Source organism: Schistocerca gregaria, chromosome 5 (assembly GCF_023897955.1).
Source record: "Schistocerca gregaria isolate iqSchGreg1 chromosome 5, iqSchGreg1.2, whole genome shotgun sequence".
NCBI lineage: Eukaryota > Metazoa > Arthropoda > Insecta > Orthoptera > Acrididae > Schistocerca > Schistocerca gregaria.
Genome location: NC_064924.1, coordinates 386,762,548 through 386,779,150, shown reverse-complemented (window position 1 = coordinate 386,779,150; position 16,603 = coordinate 386,762,548). Strand labels below are relative to the sequence as shown.

General features: G+C 39.3%; 1 protein-coding gene across 3 annotated transcripts in view; it reads right to left on the bottom strand.

Moving 5' to 3' along the window:
* Window positions 1-16,603, bottom strand: part of LOC126271940 (RNA-binding protein 25) — a 180,700-nt gene that overhangs the window by 37,712 nt on the left and 126,385 nt on the right. For all 3 annotated transcript variants that reach the window (XM_049974363.1, XM_049974361.1, XM_049974364.1), the window contains 2 exons: window positions 8,297-8,463; window positions 7,993-8,143 (listed from right to left, as the gene is read on the bottom strand). In XM_049974363.1, coding sequence (XP_049830320.1) covers window positions 7,993-8,143; window positions 8,297-8,463 — 318 coding nt within the window. The remainder of the gene's footprint in view (window positions 1-7,992; window positions 8,144-8,296; window positions 8,464-16,603) is intronic.

The window sequence follows — 16,603 nt, the reverse complement described above, 5'->3', positions numbered from 1 at the left end:
GTGGTTTGTGTGGAACATTAGTGAAATGATGAAAAATTATATAAATGTGTTGCTATGGTCCATGGATGCTTAACCACTGTTGGTCCTTTTAAAGTGAGAAACCAGCATCCCAATGCCCTAGAGGCCATGCCTGACAGCTGTGCAGCAGCAGCAGCAGCAGCAACCGTAGGTAGGTTTATTTACTTCAAGTTCCCAAGACTGATAACAATCTCTTTACACAGAATCCCAAACCTGTTGATACATTTCTATAAGTTCAGACGCCAAAGTTAGAAGAGATCTATTTTAGAATCCTCAGCTCTTGTTTACTACAAGCTATTTGAATGTTTTACAATTTTCATTAATTTGCTATAGAGCATCATTGAGGAAAAGTATACTGCTGGCCACATGAGCTCATTTCTTGGTCACCACGAATTTTGATTTTATCTTCCAGAAAGAGTTCTAAACAATTGTAGAGCATAATAAAAGATGTCAGGTTTAATTTGAATACCAATCTGGGCCCAATTTCAACGCAGCTCCACCCTGTCATCATTCTTAGTTTCTTACATGCTTACAATGCAAAACTCAATCTAGTTTTTAAGTGGTTTACGACGCAGTCTTCCTTATGAAACCTCTTTAAAAGCATTTTCAGCACTCTTAAAAACAAGTGGGACACATGGTCACTTCTGGCGTTTTTAGATAAATTGTCAGCTTTGCACTCAATTTATCAACTACTGGAAAGCAGTAGGAGAATGAAATTTTACATTCAAAGTCCTTGTATTGGTAAGTTATGATGTGCAAGGTTCCAGGTTTATCCTACAGTTAATTCCAGAGATATAAAAAGCTAAACCTACATTTTTTTTCGGGCGTGTATCTTTTTACCCAATTTTGCTACAAATTATTTATATGAAAATAGCTTAGGAATTTTTAAATTATTATTCCATTTAAGAGAGTGGAAAAAGTTGTACAAAATAGTCTAGTTTTGTAATTTTAAGAAAATATTATCAGTAATATGCCTCGAAGGTGCCTAAGACTGACAGGTCCACTGCTGATAGCTGCACTATGGGGTCAAACGATGATTATATCTACTGAAATATTGAATTAGTGATCGTAAAACTTTACCAACGTCTATTGGGAACATGTGCGAATGTTCACAAAAAAGTCAACAAAATCCGTGATGGTCATGTGGGAAATTTTTCTGAAATTGGCTCACTTGGCATTGAATGGCCCAAGGATGAAGCTAACAATATCAGTTTACCCCCAGAACCTACGTAAAAACGCAACAAGGGAACAGAAAATGGTGCATTACTTAATTTTTTTTTAAAAGTTGTTATAGTAGTAGTAGTGGTGGTACAAGAAAAAGTAGTAGAAAGTGGTATAAATGTGAACCAACATATGCAAACACCAGGAACCAGGTAAGCACAATGTCTAGCAAATAAGACAGTCCTAGGTGTTTGAGGAATTGTTTTCTGGGAAACCAGTGAACACTATTATACAACAAAGCAAAACCTTCTAAACAAAGAAGAATTAAAATCCCTTACTGGCATACAACTACTGAGTGGGTCTCAAATTTCCCCATGAGAGTGTGTACTGGGGATAGGCCCCAGATGTTGGTCTTTCCTTAGTCTTCAGCTCCATAACAATACATAGATTTCAGCAAATAAAGAAATTAATTCACTTGAATGACAAAGACAGAAGTGCAAAGATACACAAATTGAGGTTGTGTTTCGAAATTTGTGGAAGGAATTAGGCAAATTTGGTATATTTCACTAAGGATTCTCAACTGATGAAATGATGGTATGGTGTTGTGGCAAACGTTCAGCTAAGGTGTTGCTGAAGAGAAACCCTGTCAAACATGTATTGGATACAAAATTTGGAGTCTTACTAGTGAAAAATGAAACCTACCGGAACAATAAAATAGATGTGTGTGGACAGGGGAGTGTGGGGGTGCAGGAGAGTTGGGAGTGGGGGTTGGGGTTGTGAGAAGGTGAGAGGGAGAACTATTTACAATGAGAGCAAATATTATGAATCAAGTTCTTAATGAATTGAATGAACTGCCCTATCTTTTCTAGACTCCTTCAATGCACTATCTCAAGAGTTGATTGCAAAGCATTTGTTCTTTATTTGGAAATCCATCTTTCAGTTCTTTTTCATAGACAAAGTAACAAATTTCCCAGATTCCTAGCAAAATTATCTATTAAGTATGAACATCAATTTCAAAATGTGAAATCTAGGCTCCACGCATTTTAAGACTAGGACTTGTGTTTTAATTCTCTTGTTGCTGTTGACATAGATACACTCCTGTTATGCTGTTCCGCAGATGCCGTGGCAGCATATACGTGCACAGCTTGCGTTTTCCTACAGTGCTATGGAATTCTGTAAGCAGCCTGACCTACTGACTTTTCACTGGTGTGGATGAGTTACTTCCACAAGTCGGTGAATAAAAAAGTTTTGAGCATTTGTCATACAACATGTGTGGACAGGGGAGTGTGGGGGTGCAGGAGAGTTGGGAGTGGGGGTTGGGGTTGTGAGAAGGTGAGAGGGAGAATTATTTACAATGAGAGCAAATATTATGAAACAGAAAGGTTTAAGTGTTCGTTTTTCCCGCTCGCTGTTCGGGAGTGGAATAGTAGAGAGATAGTATGATTGTGGTTCGATGAACCCTCTGCCAAGCACTTAAATGTGAATTGCAGAGTAGTCATGTAGATGTGCACCTCACTGGGTACTATCATTTGCAAGAAACCTAATTCTGTTATCTTTAATTGTTTATGAGGTGCAACAATTGTTATGCCCACATTATTCACAATACGCAAGGATGTGAATAAGCACACTGTGCATGACTTTGTCTGATATAAAACCCACACACTGGAAACTCCACATTGCAATATCAACAATATTAGGAAAAGGATAGTCTTACTCACTGGATTTCTGGTCGGAACTGCCAGAGGCAGAGGTATTGTTTGTTTGTGTGTGTGTGTGTGTGTGTGTGTGTGTGTGTGTGTGTGTGTGAGGGGGGGAGGGGGGGGGCATGTAGAAGGCTTTGGCTGAAAGTTATAATGTGTAATGGATTGCCTTCACGATGAATAGCAATCTATCCTTTTCCTAATATTGCTGATATAAAATCCAATAACTCGACAACAAAATGAGACATCATTCTGCTCTCAACTTCATATGAAATTTGGATATATTACCTACGTTTTATTCACTGCAATGTATGAATTAAAATCAATCATATGCAAAGTTTCCCCAATATGTTTCTACCTCTACAAACACTCTAAAATTGCATGCAATGTTTTATTTAACTTGACAAAGTGCAGTGCAACAGATAAAGACAAGAAATTCGGTTCTTTATCGAGTGAAGTTATCAGACTGCAAGATGGACTAACACAAATTTTTTTCACCTAATGGTTTTCAAAAAATCGGACAAAACAAGTATTTTGTATTGGCTGGATAGCCATCTTTCAGCATTCGCACCAGCATTTGGCAAGCAGTACAGCTATAACAAAAGCAACTCTCAGCATGGAATGCATAGAGCGTGTGTGTAGCAACGAAAAGATTAAGATAGTGCACCAGCTTGTTCAGTCTCTGACTGCAACTAATAAGGAAACATTATTATATAGATTTTGAGGATACTCCAGTATTTTGTGGTTTGCTTCACATATTTTCCTCAGAACCTTTCTCTGCTACCTCTCCTCTTTTCAAAAACTCTCTTTTGCACAAGATTTACTTATGCAAAATAACTCACGATCATAAAAGATCTTCAATTAATTTTAACATAGTTTTTGCATGCATGAGCGAGAGTTTAGAAGAATTATTTGTACATAAAAACATCATTGTGTTAAAGTTTTCTGAAGTCTTAGCTAATTTTTTAGTTCATTATTGTGTGACATCACAACTGATAAAGTTGGCAAGAAAATGTCACAGACTAAATGCATTCTTCAAAAACTTCTTTAATAGCAGTCGCTTTATTGGAAAGAGTACATCTTTCATAATGACAAATGTAACATTTGTTATGCCATATGACTAATATATTGTTAGTGACACTCAAGTGCAAGACAGACAGCATGCTTTATCAGTGGATTTCATCTTATGCCTGGCATGGGTACTCTATCGGCAAGATCATATCAGCACTGAGCTTCCCGCATTCCACTTTACATCAATTTCACAAAAACTGCAACTGCCAGAGTCAATCAAGTCAACAGCAAAACATGTTACCATGGGCATTTCTTTTGACTACCACAGATTTTAACAGTGATTAGATGTGCCACACTCCATCAAATTAACCGTCAATTCAACACTCAGGATGTACATGCAAACAATGAAAAAAAAAATTCCCGGTTTTTCCCAGATATCCCGATTAAAAAGTATACTTTTTCCCCGGTGAAAATACACTTTTTCCATGCTAAGTGACAGTAGGTTTCCTGTAGATTTTTTCTTTGGAACTATAAAAATTATCAATCCTTTGAATGGTTAAGAACTGCTTTAGAACTTACAGCAAAAAAAAAAAGAAAGAAAAAACGGGAAAGAGAAGTTTTGGAAAGATTTTTTATGGAGACGAGGGGGGGGGGGGGGGGGGAAAAAAGCAAAAAAGAGAAAACACAAAAAAAAAGGCAAGAAGTTTTGGTACGACCTTTGATGTGCAGCAAAATATACGCTGCATATTTTCATATTACAAAAGTATAAATTCCAATTGCACCAAATACAGCATGTTAAGTTTCTGGAGCATTGAAATAGAGATTGTGATGTCCTTATGTGAGCCAGTCATATCTCATGCCATGTGATCTCGCCATCCAATTAAAGCAGATATTCAGAGCATAGGACAAGTGTTTTAGTCAGCCAATAGCAAAATCACTGTTACATACCGAGAACACACAAAGAGGAAAAGTTAATGTTTTACATTAATACACGAGGAGGAATCAAAAATTTTCGAGACTGGTGCCAACATCTGGAAAGTAGGAGTAGTAGATCTTTGCACTGCTAGGTGGTGAGATGAGTCAGTGCGTGGTGTGGCATTCAGCTGGGAGGACGCATGTCCACAATGTTTTCTGTAATACTCTGTGTTTGTTGTGTGGTGATTTCATGATGGATCCACGAGCCAAATAGTGCATGTTTATCAAATTCTGTCTTCTTGTCACATGTTATCACTGGCAATGATAGCTGGATTTACGAATATGACCCAGAGACAAAGCAACAATCACCCAGTGGAAGAGCCTGGGCTCTCCAAGACCCAAAAAAGCGAGACAGGTGAAGAGCAAAGTGAAGAGAATGATCTTTGATAAAAAGGGAATTGTGCACAAAAAATTCGTCCCAACAGTGAATTCCGCACACTACTGCGACGTTTTGCAATGGCTCCGTGAAAACATGTGGCAATGACGGCCTGAACTTTCGCATCAAGGGAATCGGCTGCCGCATCACGACAACGCGACCTGCCACATGTCCTTGCTCAACAGGACCTTTTTGGCAAAAAACAACGTGGCAGTTGTACCCCAACCATTGTATTTGCCAGATTTGGCACCTTGCGACTTCACACTATTCCCAAAACTGAAACTCAAGTTAAAAGGCCGTCGGTTCGACACTCTACAGAGGATTCAAGAAGCATCGCTGGCGGTGATAAACACCCTCAAAGAACAGGACTTCCAGAAAAGTTTGCCCAGCAACAGAAGCACTGGGACCGGTTTGTACATGCAGATGGGAACTACTTCAAGGGTGATGGTGACCATTAGTCAGAAGATAATGTTTTCAATAGATGGCAGCACCAGTCCTGAAAATTTTGGATAGCACCTCATACATAGTATAGCTACAAGAAAAACTAAGCTTTCTCATATAGTATTGGTCTCTAAAATTAATAAGCTACAAGAGAAGCTAAGCTTTCACACCTAATATTGATCTTTTTTCATGTATTATACTTTAAGATACATCACACAAATGTGCCAGTAAATTTAAAATAATGACATAAATGTCTGATCATCTGGGCTCAAAGTGGCTGGTCCTCAAAGTGTTCAGTTTTAAATGCTCCGTGATTTAAGAAATTCATCCAACTTTCTCACATGTAACATAATTCATCTTGTATAAAAAGAAATTTACTTTGAAAGTAACACTTTTCGAACCATCGTTTGCAATACTGTCTCGAGACTGTTAGAAATTGGTTTGATTCAGTAGTTGCCAAAGAGCACCAGAAAACAGGCATTAATGCATGTGCGCAGCTGCAGTGGTGTAGGAAGTCCGCATATTCACATGTATAAAGTACTAAGAGAGCTTACATTACACCATAAAAGAAACAGAACATCGGAGAATACTGTAAGAGCATCGGAATTTCTTAACCATACTAAAATGCATAATTTGGCTTGAACTGCACATTGTTTTTTTTTTTTTTTTCTAAATTCACAATGAAATAGGTCCCATCTGATATGAAGCTTTCCAGTGTGGTTTTTGGGATGTAAATTTTCTTGGAGTACCAGTACTGTACTATCTCATACTTGGTTCTTTATTATAGCATAATGACATACACACCAGAAGATCAAAATGTGCACTTGAAATTCAGCGAATAGTTGGAACTAGCCAATACTGCTGAACAAAACACTTCATTTCAAATAAATTGATTGCCTCAGGGGAAAAATTAACAAAGCAAAATTTCTTTAGCATACTGTAAAAAATAATTTCATTGTTCTACAAGGCGAATAATGCTTGACTGCTAATAACTTGGAAATAAATCAGAAAACTGAAAATAGTAATATATTTTTGCCCTACATGATTATGTGAATGTATTATAATTCACTTGATAGCTCCCAGCTGCAGAAATCTGTTTTGTTTTCATTTGACGTGAGACTGTGCACAAAGAGGAAACAGCAATATCGCTTAATGCAAACAGGGGTCCGTTGGAGACTAACCCCCTCCCCACTAGAACCCAGACAACTCTGCGCATGTGCGAATCTGGCAGCTATGGCATGGGAGAAAAATTCTCATTAGCATCTGGCTGCTTGCTGCTACTGCCAATACAGCCAACAGCCACACTTCAAGTAGCAAGAAGTGGAAGAAGGTACTGCTCATACACGAGTCAACTGCGCATCTGCATGAGCCTGCTGGCAACTGGTCAAATGAACCTATGTAAACAGTTTTCATGTCAAGCTCATAGAAAGTAGTTTATTGTTATGAAGTATTACATATCTTCACCCTAAGGTCTTTTGACACAGTTTTGCTATTTGCAGATGCTTGTGCGTGCATGGTGTTTTGTTGTTGTAAATAGTGCATTTCCTTTGCCACTAAAGTTTTTATTATTTTTTTCCTCATTTTTATATTTTATTGCTGCAGCTCCAGTAGCAGGATACAGTAACATTCATTGCTAGAGAATTATTTCTTATCAGTCAAAATTACAAAAACTTAACTGGAAGCCAAAACAAATTAAAAAATTCCCAGAATTTTGAAAAATTTGCAAGTTTCTCCTGGCTTTCACCCAGATGAAAAAATTTCCGGGTTTTTCCTGGATTTCCCAGTTCATATACACCCTGACACTGGACAGTGACAACAAGGAGTAGAGGTGTCATCCACAACCACCATCTCACCATAGTCATCCCACACTTGTACCTCAACTCAATGCGCAACATGGACACCTGAAGTATTGAAAAAGGTGAAATGGACTGACTCATTATACATTTTAGTACATGGCAATGATAATACATCCCCAACAGAGCACCACTCAAGTTGGTGACAGAGGTTTTCTATTATAGACGAAACTGAGCCGTTGATAGGTCTGATGTTCTTTCTGGGTGGTGAATGATACATGAACCTACTGTATGACAAAAATATATAGTGACTACCTCAATTTCAAGGAAAACTATCATTCCATAGACAACTGAGTGGCCTACATCTTCAGTAAGACAAAGCACCAAGGTATCAGTCCTGCACTGAGACAATAAGGTTTGAGATGGGTGTGGGAGTGTAGTACTATTTTTCATGAGTACATTTTGAAGGCAATCATTTGAATATATATCTAATCACTCAAATGGAACCTCTCAATACCCTTTCAAATTCTGCAGTTGGGTCTTCATGTTCTTCAGAGAATATTTTTAATTTAATGTCCTCTAGTTCCTCCTGCTCCTTCTGGCGATCTCTACCGTCCATTTCTATTTCTTTTTCTCTCTCTGCAAGTCGCCTCTGGAGTTCACGACCCCTATAGAAAACAATGATAACTGTTAAAGTGAGTTTCGTATCAGCAAAATTCTTGCAGCATATTTCTGTGACATTACAAAGTATTAAGTAAATTATAAACAAATATGAACATTACCACACATTTATTTGTGAATCCAAACAAGGTAATACATACTTATAAAACCTAGCATCATCTCTTTCATCATCATAATCTTCCAGGAATTCTTTGAGCTTCTTTGCTTCTCTTTCTCTTTCTTCTTCCTTTAACCTTTCCCTTTCTTTTTCTTTTTCACGTTCCTTGAATTTACGGCGTTCCCTTGTCTCCCAATTTCTAAGTCTTTCCTGTGAATTACAAACAAACAGAAAGGAATGCTACATAAATTTTACAACAGCATACTTCATATATCTGAAAACTTTAATCACAGACAAAAATAAGGATGATATTACAAGTTGTAGTCTTCAACAAAAACTGGGCAGGAGTGAGCAGGACTATCACTCTGAACCTTCTGTACAAATTTAATTTTCTCAAAATATTTAACAGCTTTAGACAAAACACGCATGAAAAGTTTTATATTTGATGAAAAACTTTGCGAGTATCAAAACATGTGACACAAATGGCTGTATCTTTTGACAGCAATAACTTGGAAGCTTCAAATTTTTTACACTGCAAAGGAACTATACACCTTAGTATGTAACATAAATTTCAACTTGGTAAATCTACCATACCTGAGGAAATTGGTTTTTAACGATCAAATGGACGGACGGAGAGACAGACAGACAAAAAAAAGTCATCCTAAAAGTGGTCCATTATACTGACTGAGGTACGTATATAAAATAGAAAGAAACTTCCACATGGGAAAATATATTAAAAACAAAGATTCCAAGACTTACCAAGCGGGAAAGCGCCGGCAGACAGGCACAATGAACAAAACACACAAACACACACACAGAATTACTAGCTTTCACAACCGATGGTTGCTTCTTCAGGAAGGAGAGGGAAAGACGAAAGGATGTGGGTTTTAAGGGAGAGGGTAAGGAGTCATTCCAATCCCGGGAGCGGAAAGACTTCCCTTAGGGGAACACACACACACACACACACACACACACACACACACACACACACACACACACACACACCCGCACATACACAGACACAAGCTGTCTTGGAATCTTTGTTTTTAATATATATATATATATATATATATATATATATATATATATATATATATATATATATATGTGTGTGTGTGTGTGTGTGTGTGTGTGTGTGTTATTGTGTTATTTTATTGTGCCTGTCTACCGGCGCTTTCTCACTTGGTAAGTCTTGGAATCTTTGCTTTTAATATAATAGAGGGAAACATTCCACGTGGGAAAAATATATCTAAAAATAAAGATGATGTGACTTACCAAGCAAAAGTGCTGGCATGTCAATAGGCACACAAACAAACACAAACATACACACAAAATTCAAGCTTTCGCAACCAACGGTTGCTTCTTCAGGAAAGAGGGAAGGAGAGGGAAAGACGAAAGGATGTGGGTTTTAAGGGAGAGGGTAAGGAGTCATTCCAATCCCGGGAGCGGAAAGACTTACCTTAGGGGGAAAAAAGGACAGGTGTACACTCGCGCACACACACATATCCATCTGCACATACACAGACACAAGCAGACATTTGTAAAGGCAAATGGTTTGGGCAGAGATGTCAGTCGAGGCGGAAGTGCAGAGGCAAAGAAGTTGTTGAAAGAGAGGTGAGGTATGAGCGGCAGCAACTTGAAATTAGCGAAGGTTGAGGCCTGGCGGAGTTCTCCATACTTTAACGTGTTTTGGTAGCAACACAACCACCTAACCTTTATGCACATCGTTGTCTACCAACCCAAGTTCACCACAGGATAAAATCTTCGTCAGACAATTGTCAGCCTCATTTTATTAATCTGCCACCACAAAACCACTCCTTTTAATACATTTACACGTAGTTTTTTCGAAATTTTCCCTAATTGCTCCATCCTTTAACGTGTTTTGGCGGCAACACAACCACCTAACCTTTATGCACACCGTTGTCTACCAACCCAAGTTCACCACAGGATAAAAACACCCTCCCACCACCACCTACTCCAGTCCTGTAACCCGGAAGGTGTACACGATCAAAGGCAGAGCCACATGTGAAAGCACCCACGTGATTTACCAACTGACCTGCCTACACTGTGAAGCTTTCTATGTGGGAATGACCAGCAACAAACTGTCCATTCACATGAATGGACACAGGCAGACAGTGTTTGTTGGTAATGAGGATCACTCTGTGGCTAAACATGCCTTGGTGCACGGCCAGCACATCTTGGCACAGTGTTACACCGTCCGAGTTATCTGGATACTTCCCACTAACACCAACCTGTCGGAACTCCGGAGATGGGAACTTGCCCTTCAGTATATCCTCTCTTCTCGATATCCGCCAGGCCTCAACCTCCACTAATTTCAAGTTGCCGCCACTCATACCTCACCTGTCTTTCAACAACTTCTTTGCCTCTGCAGTTCCACCTCAACTGACATCCTGCCCAAACTCTTTGCCTTTACAAATGTCTGTGCTTGTGTCTGTGTATGAGCAGGTGTGTGTGTGTGTGTGTGTGTGTGTGTGTGTGTGTGTGTGTGTGTGTGTGTGTGTGTGCGCGCGCGCGAGAGAGTGTATACCTATCCTTTTTTCCCCCCTAAGGTAAGTCTTTCCGCTCCCGGCATTGGAATGACTCCTTACCCTCTCCCTTAAAACCCCCATCCTTTCGTCTTTCCCTCTCCTTCCCTCTTTCCTGAAGAAGCAACCGTTGGTTGAGAAAGCTTGAATTTTGTGTGTATGTTTGTGTGCCTATCGACCTGCCAGCGCTTTTGCTTGGTAAGTCACATCATCTTTTATATACACGATCAAATATTTTCCACTGAGTAACTAAGCAACAATCCAAATACTATACAAAACAAGTGTTTGTTCACTTGTATAGAGATTTACAGTCCCGTGTGTCGCCGTCGTCTTCTTCTTATTCTTCTTCTTCTTCTTCATGAACTACGGAGCAGCTGATCATAGGTGTACATCAGTGACTGTCACATCTCCATACGCAATGAATGAGTACCCACAGGCTGGTAGTGAATAGTATAATTAAACTGACTGCTAGATAATCTGACCTGTCCTTTCAACAAATCTATAACCTGTACTTAAATTGATACTCTGTAATTTTACATTATGCCACCAGAATTTTATTTATTCAGTCAAACAGCTTTTGGAAAATTACCTAAGCAACAAACATTTCTCACTGTCAAAATCCAACTAATTGGTTCACAATAGTTTAATTTTTTTTGAAAGCGTGATACTATTTGTCGTGGCTTCAGTCCAAAGACTGGTTTGATGCAGCTCTCCACACTACTCTACCCTGTGCGACCCTCTCCATCTACAAATAACCACTGCAGCCTATATCCTTTAGAAACTGCTTACTATAGTCAGCTCTTGATCTCCCTCTACAATTTTTACCCCCTACCCCCAAGTACTACAATAGTGATCCCTTGACATCTCATAAGGTCTGTATCAACCAATCCCTTCTTTTAGTCACATTGCAATGCAAATTTCTTTTCCTCCCCAGTTTTAGTCGTCATTATCTCCTCACTGGTTATGGTCTATCCATCTGATCTTCAGCATTCTTCTGTTGCACAAGTTTCAAAAGCTTCTATTCTCTTCTTGCCTGAACTGTTTATCATCCAAATTTTCCTTCCTTACACGGCTACACTCCAGGCATACACCTTCAGAAAGAAACTTACATATTTAATGCAAACAAATTTCTAATCTTCAGAAACACTTTTCTTGCCACTGCCAGTCCCCATTTTTACATCTACTTTGGCCACTGCCAGTTATCTTACTGCCCATATACCAAAATGCATATACTACTTTCAGTGTCCTGTTTCCAGATCTAATTCCCTAAGCATCGCCTAATTTGAATCTACTAAATTCCATTACTCTTCTTTTGCTTTTGTTGCTCCTCCTCCTCTCATAATACTGTACATTCTTTTCAGCTGCTCTTCCAAGTCCTTTGCTGTCTCTGACAGAATTACAATGTCATTGACCAACCTCGAAGATTTTATTTCTTAGACTTTAATTCCTTCATCAAATATTCCTTTTCTTTCCTTTATTGTGAGCTCAATGTACAAATTGTAATGAAATGTAATGTTTGGAAAGGCTACATCACTCTCTGTTTTCTTTCTCAACCACTGTTTCCCTTTCGAAAGTATGAAGGGGGGACTGGCACAGGTGGAGTGGAGAGGGAGTGCACAGGGGGACGATTGGAAGAGGTGGGGAGATTGTGTTTGGTACAGGTGGGGGAGAGGAGGGGTGGAGAGCGTGAGGGGAGGGAAGGGGGAGATGTGAGAGGGGAGAAGGGTGAGAGTGGGGAATAGGGTGTGTGGGGAAGGGGAGGGCCCTGGCATTATTGTGCATGAAAAGAAATTCAATTCCACCACCATATGTAGCAACCACACAGTCCAAAATCAGTCCAAAAGGATCTGTTGACATGGAAATGGTGAAACTGAAGGTGAGCTGCCAGATATTGTTGTTTCATTCAGAGTAATCTAACAGGATGTCTGGGAGGTAAGTTCCTTTCTTGTAAACTGTTCCTCATAGTCTGATCAGACACAGTGGCTCCAACAGTCCTTCTATTACCTTACAGTGTTCTGGCAGCAGACATATGCCACGACAATGTAGAGATGGCCAGATATCAGTCCTCACTTGAACTTGTAATGTGGCAGTGGCCTTGTCCCATTTGTCTTACGTACTAACCTCTCCCCCTGACATGTGTTCACAGCCTATGGATGACAGACAGAAAGAAATTGGCATCTGCAGCAACACAATGATAAGTCCATCCTTCTTGGATCAAACAGACTGCCATTTTAACCTGCACTGCAATGTCACAATGCATGTACTTGGTTGAATATAACATCCACTACTGACAACAGTTATCAGTGTACCTTACTAGAAAACACTGAAACAACGGTATTCATTTCCTTCCAATGTGTCACCTCTTATTAAAATGCATATCACTGCCAACACATGGTGAATGGCTTTACTAGATGCATACATTGAAAATGAAGTTCTCAAACTCCGCTGTAAGACCACAATAAGCACCTGCGTCAAAATAGATTTGACATACAGGCTATGATACAAGTGCTTTTGAGAGTGTTAATATTAGGGAAAGCCACACACACAAGGTACAACAGCTTAATGAATATCAATGGCACAAGGGTGGTGTTCTATAGATTACACCTGTAGTGGCAAGCCATTGCGTGTCCATAGGTCAGTCAGTTAATTATACATTCAGTAAACAGCATGAGAGAGCATTAGTGTCATATCTCAATGAGGAACTTAAAACTTCCAGCACAAGGCAAGAGAATGTAGAGACTGTGTAGCTCAATTTTCAAAGAATAGTTGACCATACATTGGACAGATATGTACCCAACAGAACAGTTCATAACGGGAAAAACTGTCCATAGTATACAGTTGCCACAAAGAAACTTCTGAAGGAACAGACCATTTCATAATAGATGTAAAACAAAGCATAACACTCTAGATAGAGAGGCTGAATGAAACTGCTTTGGCTGTCAAGAGAGCAATTTATAAAGCCTTCAGTGACTACCAAGCAGAATACTGCCAAAAGATCTTTCACAAAACCCAAAGAAATTCTGGTCATATGAGAAGGCACTTTGCGGCACCAAAGTTAGTGTCCAGTCACTCGCAAATGGCACGGGAACTGAAATTCAAGACAGCAAAGCAAAAGCTGCAATTGCTAAACTTTATCTTCAAATGTTCCTTTACAAAGGAAAGGCCAGGAGAATTGTCCCAATGTAATTCTCATACCACTCAAAAGATGAGTGAAATAAGCATTGAGAAACAGCTTAAATCATTAAAACTGAACAAAGCTCCATGGGCAAATTTGATTCTATACTGAATTTACAGCTGAGTTAGACCTTTTTAACTATTATCTATCACAGACAGTTCGAACAAAAAACGGTGCCCAGTAGTCGGAAAAAAGCACACGTCACACCTGTTTACAAGGAGGATAGTAGAAGTGATTCACAAAACAACTGCCCAACATCCTTCACACTGAATTATTTTACAATTTTAGAACATAGTCTGAGCTCAAACATAATGAGGAGTCTCTAACAGAATGACCCCCTCTATGCCAACAACCATGGATTATGAAAACATCGATCATGCAAACCCCAACTCACACTTTTTTTACATGACATTCTGAAAGCCTTGGATCAAGGCTGCCAGGCAGATGTATTACTGATTGATTTCCAAAAAGCATTGACTCAGTTCTACGTTGATGCTCACTGTCAAAGTATGAAGAGTTTGACAGAGCACTGAAAGACCTGAGTCGAAACAAGGCCCCCGGAGTAGACAACATTCCATTAGAACTACTGACAGCCTTGGGAGAGCCAGTCATGACAAAACTCTACCAGCTGGTGAGCAAGATGTATGAGACAGGCGAAATACCCTCAGACTTCAAGAAGAATATAATAATTCCAATCCAAAAGAAAGCAGGTGCTGACAGATGTGAAAATTACCGAACTATCAGTTTAATAAGCCACGGCTGCAAAATACTAACGCGAATTCTTTACAGACGAATGGAAAAACTGGTAGATGCGGACCTCGGGGAGGATCAGTTTGGATTCCGTCGAAATGTTGGAACACGTGAGGCAATACTGACATTACGACTTCTCTTAGAAGAAAAGGCAAACCTAAACCTACGTTTCTAGCATTTGTAGACTTAGAGAAAGCTTTTGACAATGTTGACTGGAATACTATTTTTCAAATTCTAAAGGTGGCAGGGGTAAAATACAGGGAGCGAAAGGCTATTTACAATTTGTATAGAAACCAGATGGCAGTCATAAGAGTCGAGGGGCATGGAAGGGAAGCAGTGGTTGGGAAAGGAGTGAGACAGGGTTGTAGCCTCTCCCCGATGTTATTCAATCTGTATATTGAGCAAGCAGTAAAGGAAACAAAAGAAAAATTTGGAGTAGGTATTAAAATTCATGGAGACGAAGTAAAAACTTTGAGGTTCGCCGATGACATTGTAATTCTGTCAGAGACGGCAAAGGACTTGGAAGAGCAGTTGAACGGAATGGACAGTGTCTTGAAAGGACGATATAAGATGAACATTAACAAAAACAAAACGAGGATAATTGAATGTAGTCAAATTAAATCAGGTGATGCTGAGGGAATTAGATTAGATTAGGAAATGAGACACTTAAAGTAGTAAAGGAGTTTTGCTATTTAGGAAGTAAAATAACTGATGATGGTCGAAGTAGAGAGGATATAAAGTGTAGACTGGCAATGGCAAGGAAAGCGTTTCTGAAGAAGAGAAATTTGTTAACATCGAATATAGATTTTTGTATCAGGAAGTTGTTTCTGAAAGTATTTGTTTGGAGTGTAGCCATGTATGGAAGTGAAACATGGACGATAAATAGTTTGGACAAGAAGAGAATAGAAGCTTTCGAAATGTGGTGCTACAGAAGAATACTGAAGGTAAGGTGGATAGATCACGTAACTAATGAGGAAGTATTGAATAGGATTGGGGAGAAGAGAAGTTTGTGGCACAACTTGACTAGAAGAAGGGATCGGTTGGTAGGACATGTTTTGAGGCATCAAGGGATCACAAATTTAGCATTGGAGGGCAGCGTGGAGGGTAAAAATCGTAGAGGGAGACCGAGAGATGAGTACACTAAGCAGATTCAGAAGGATGTAGGTTGCAGTAGGTACTGGGAGATGAAGCAGCTTGCACAGGATAGAGTAGCATGGAGAGCTGCATCAAACCAGTCTCAGGACTGAAGACAACAACAACAACAACAACAACAACAACAACAACAACAACCAGTATGTGACTAGATTGATGATTTTTTTTTTGATAGGGAGGATGCAACATGTTATCTTGGATGGAGAATCATTATCAGATGTAGGAATAACATCAGGTGTGCCCCAGAGAAGTTTGTTGGAATCCTTGCTGCTCATGTCGTATATTAACAACCTTCCAGACAATATCAATAGTAGACTCAGACTTTTACAGATGATGCCTTTATCTATAAGTAAGTACTATCTGAAAAAATCTACATAAATATTCAACAAAAATAATCAATGTAATCTGAGAGAGGAAAAATCTATCATTGGCAGCAGAAGTGTACACATAAAAAACAGTTTTACGTATGCAAGCCTTCTGTGCCAGTGGCTGCTCCTTCTGGCAGAAGAGTTGAAGGAGAAGGAAGAGGGGTGCAGGTAAAGGACTGGAAGCCTTTAGTAAAAGAGGTAGAGTTCAGAACAGTCATCCAGAACCCAGAGTCAGTGGAGACTTACCATGTGGAATGAGAAGGAAAGAGTGCTGGGGACTGCACTGGATGAGACTTGGAAACCTGAGAGCTTAAAGGTGGAAGACAGGGTATTATGTACAACAGAGAGTATTGCTAAAA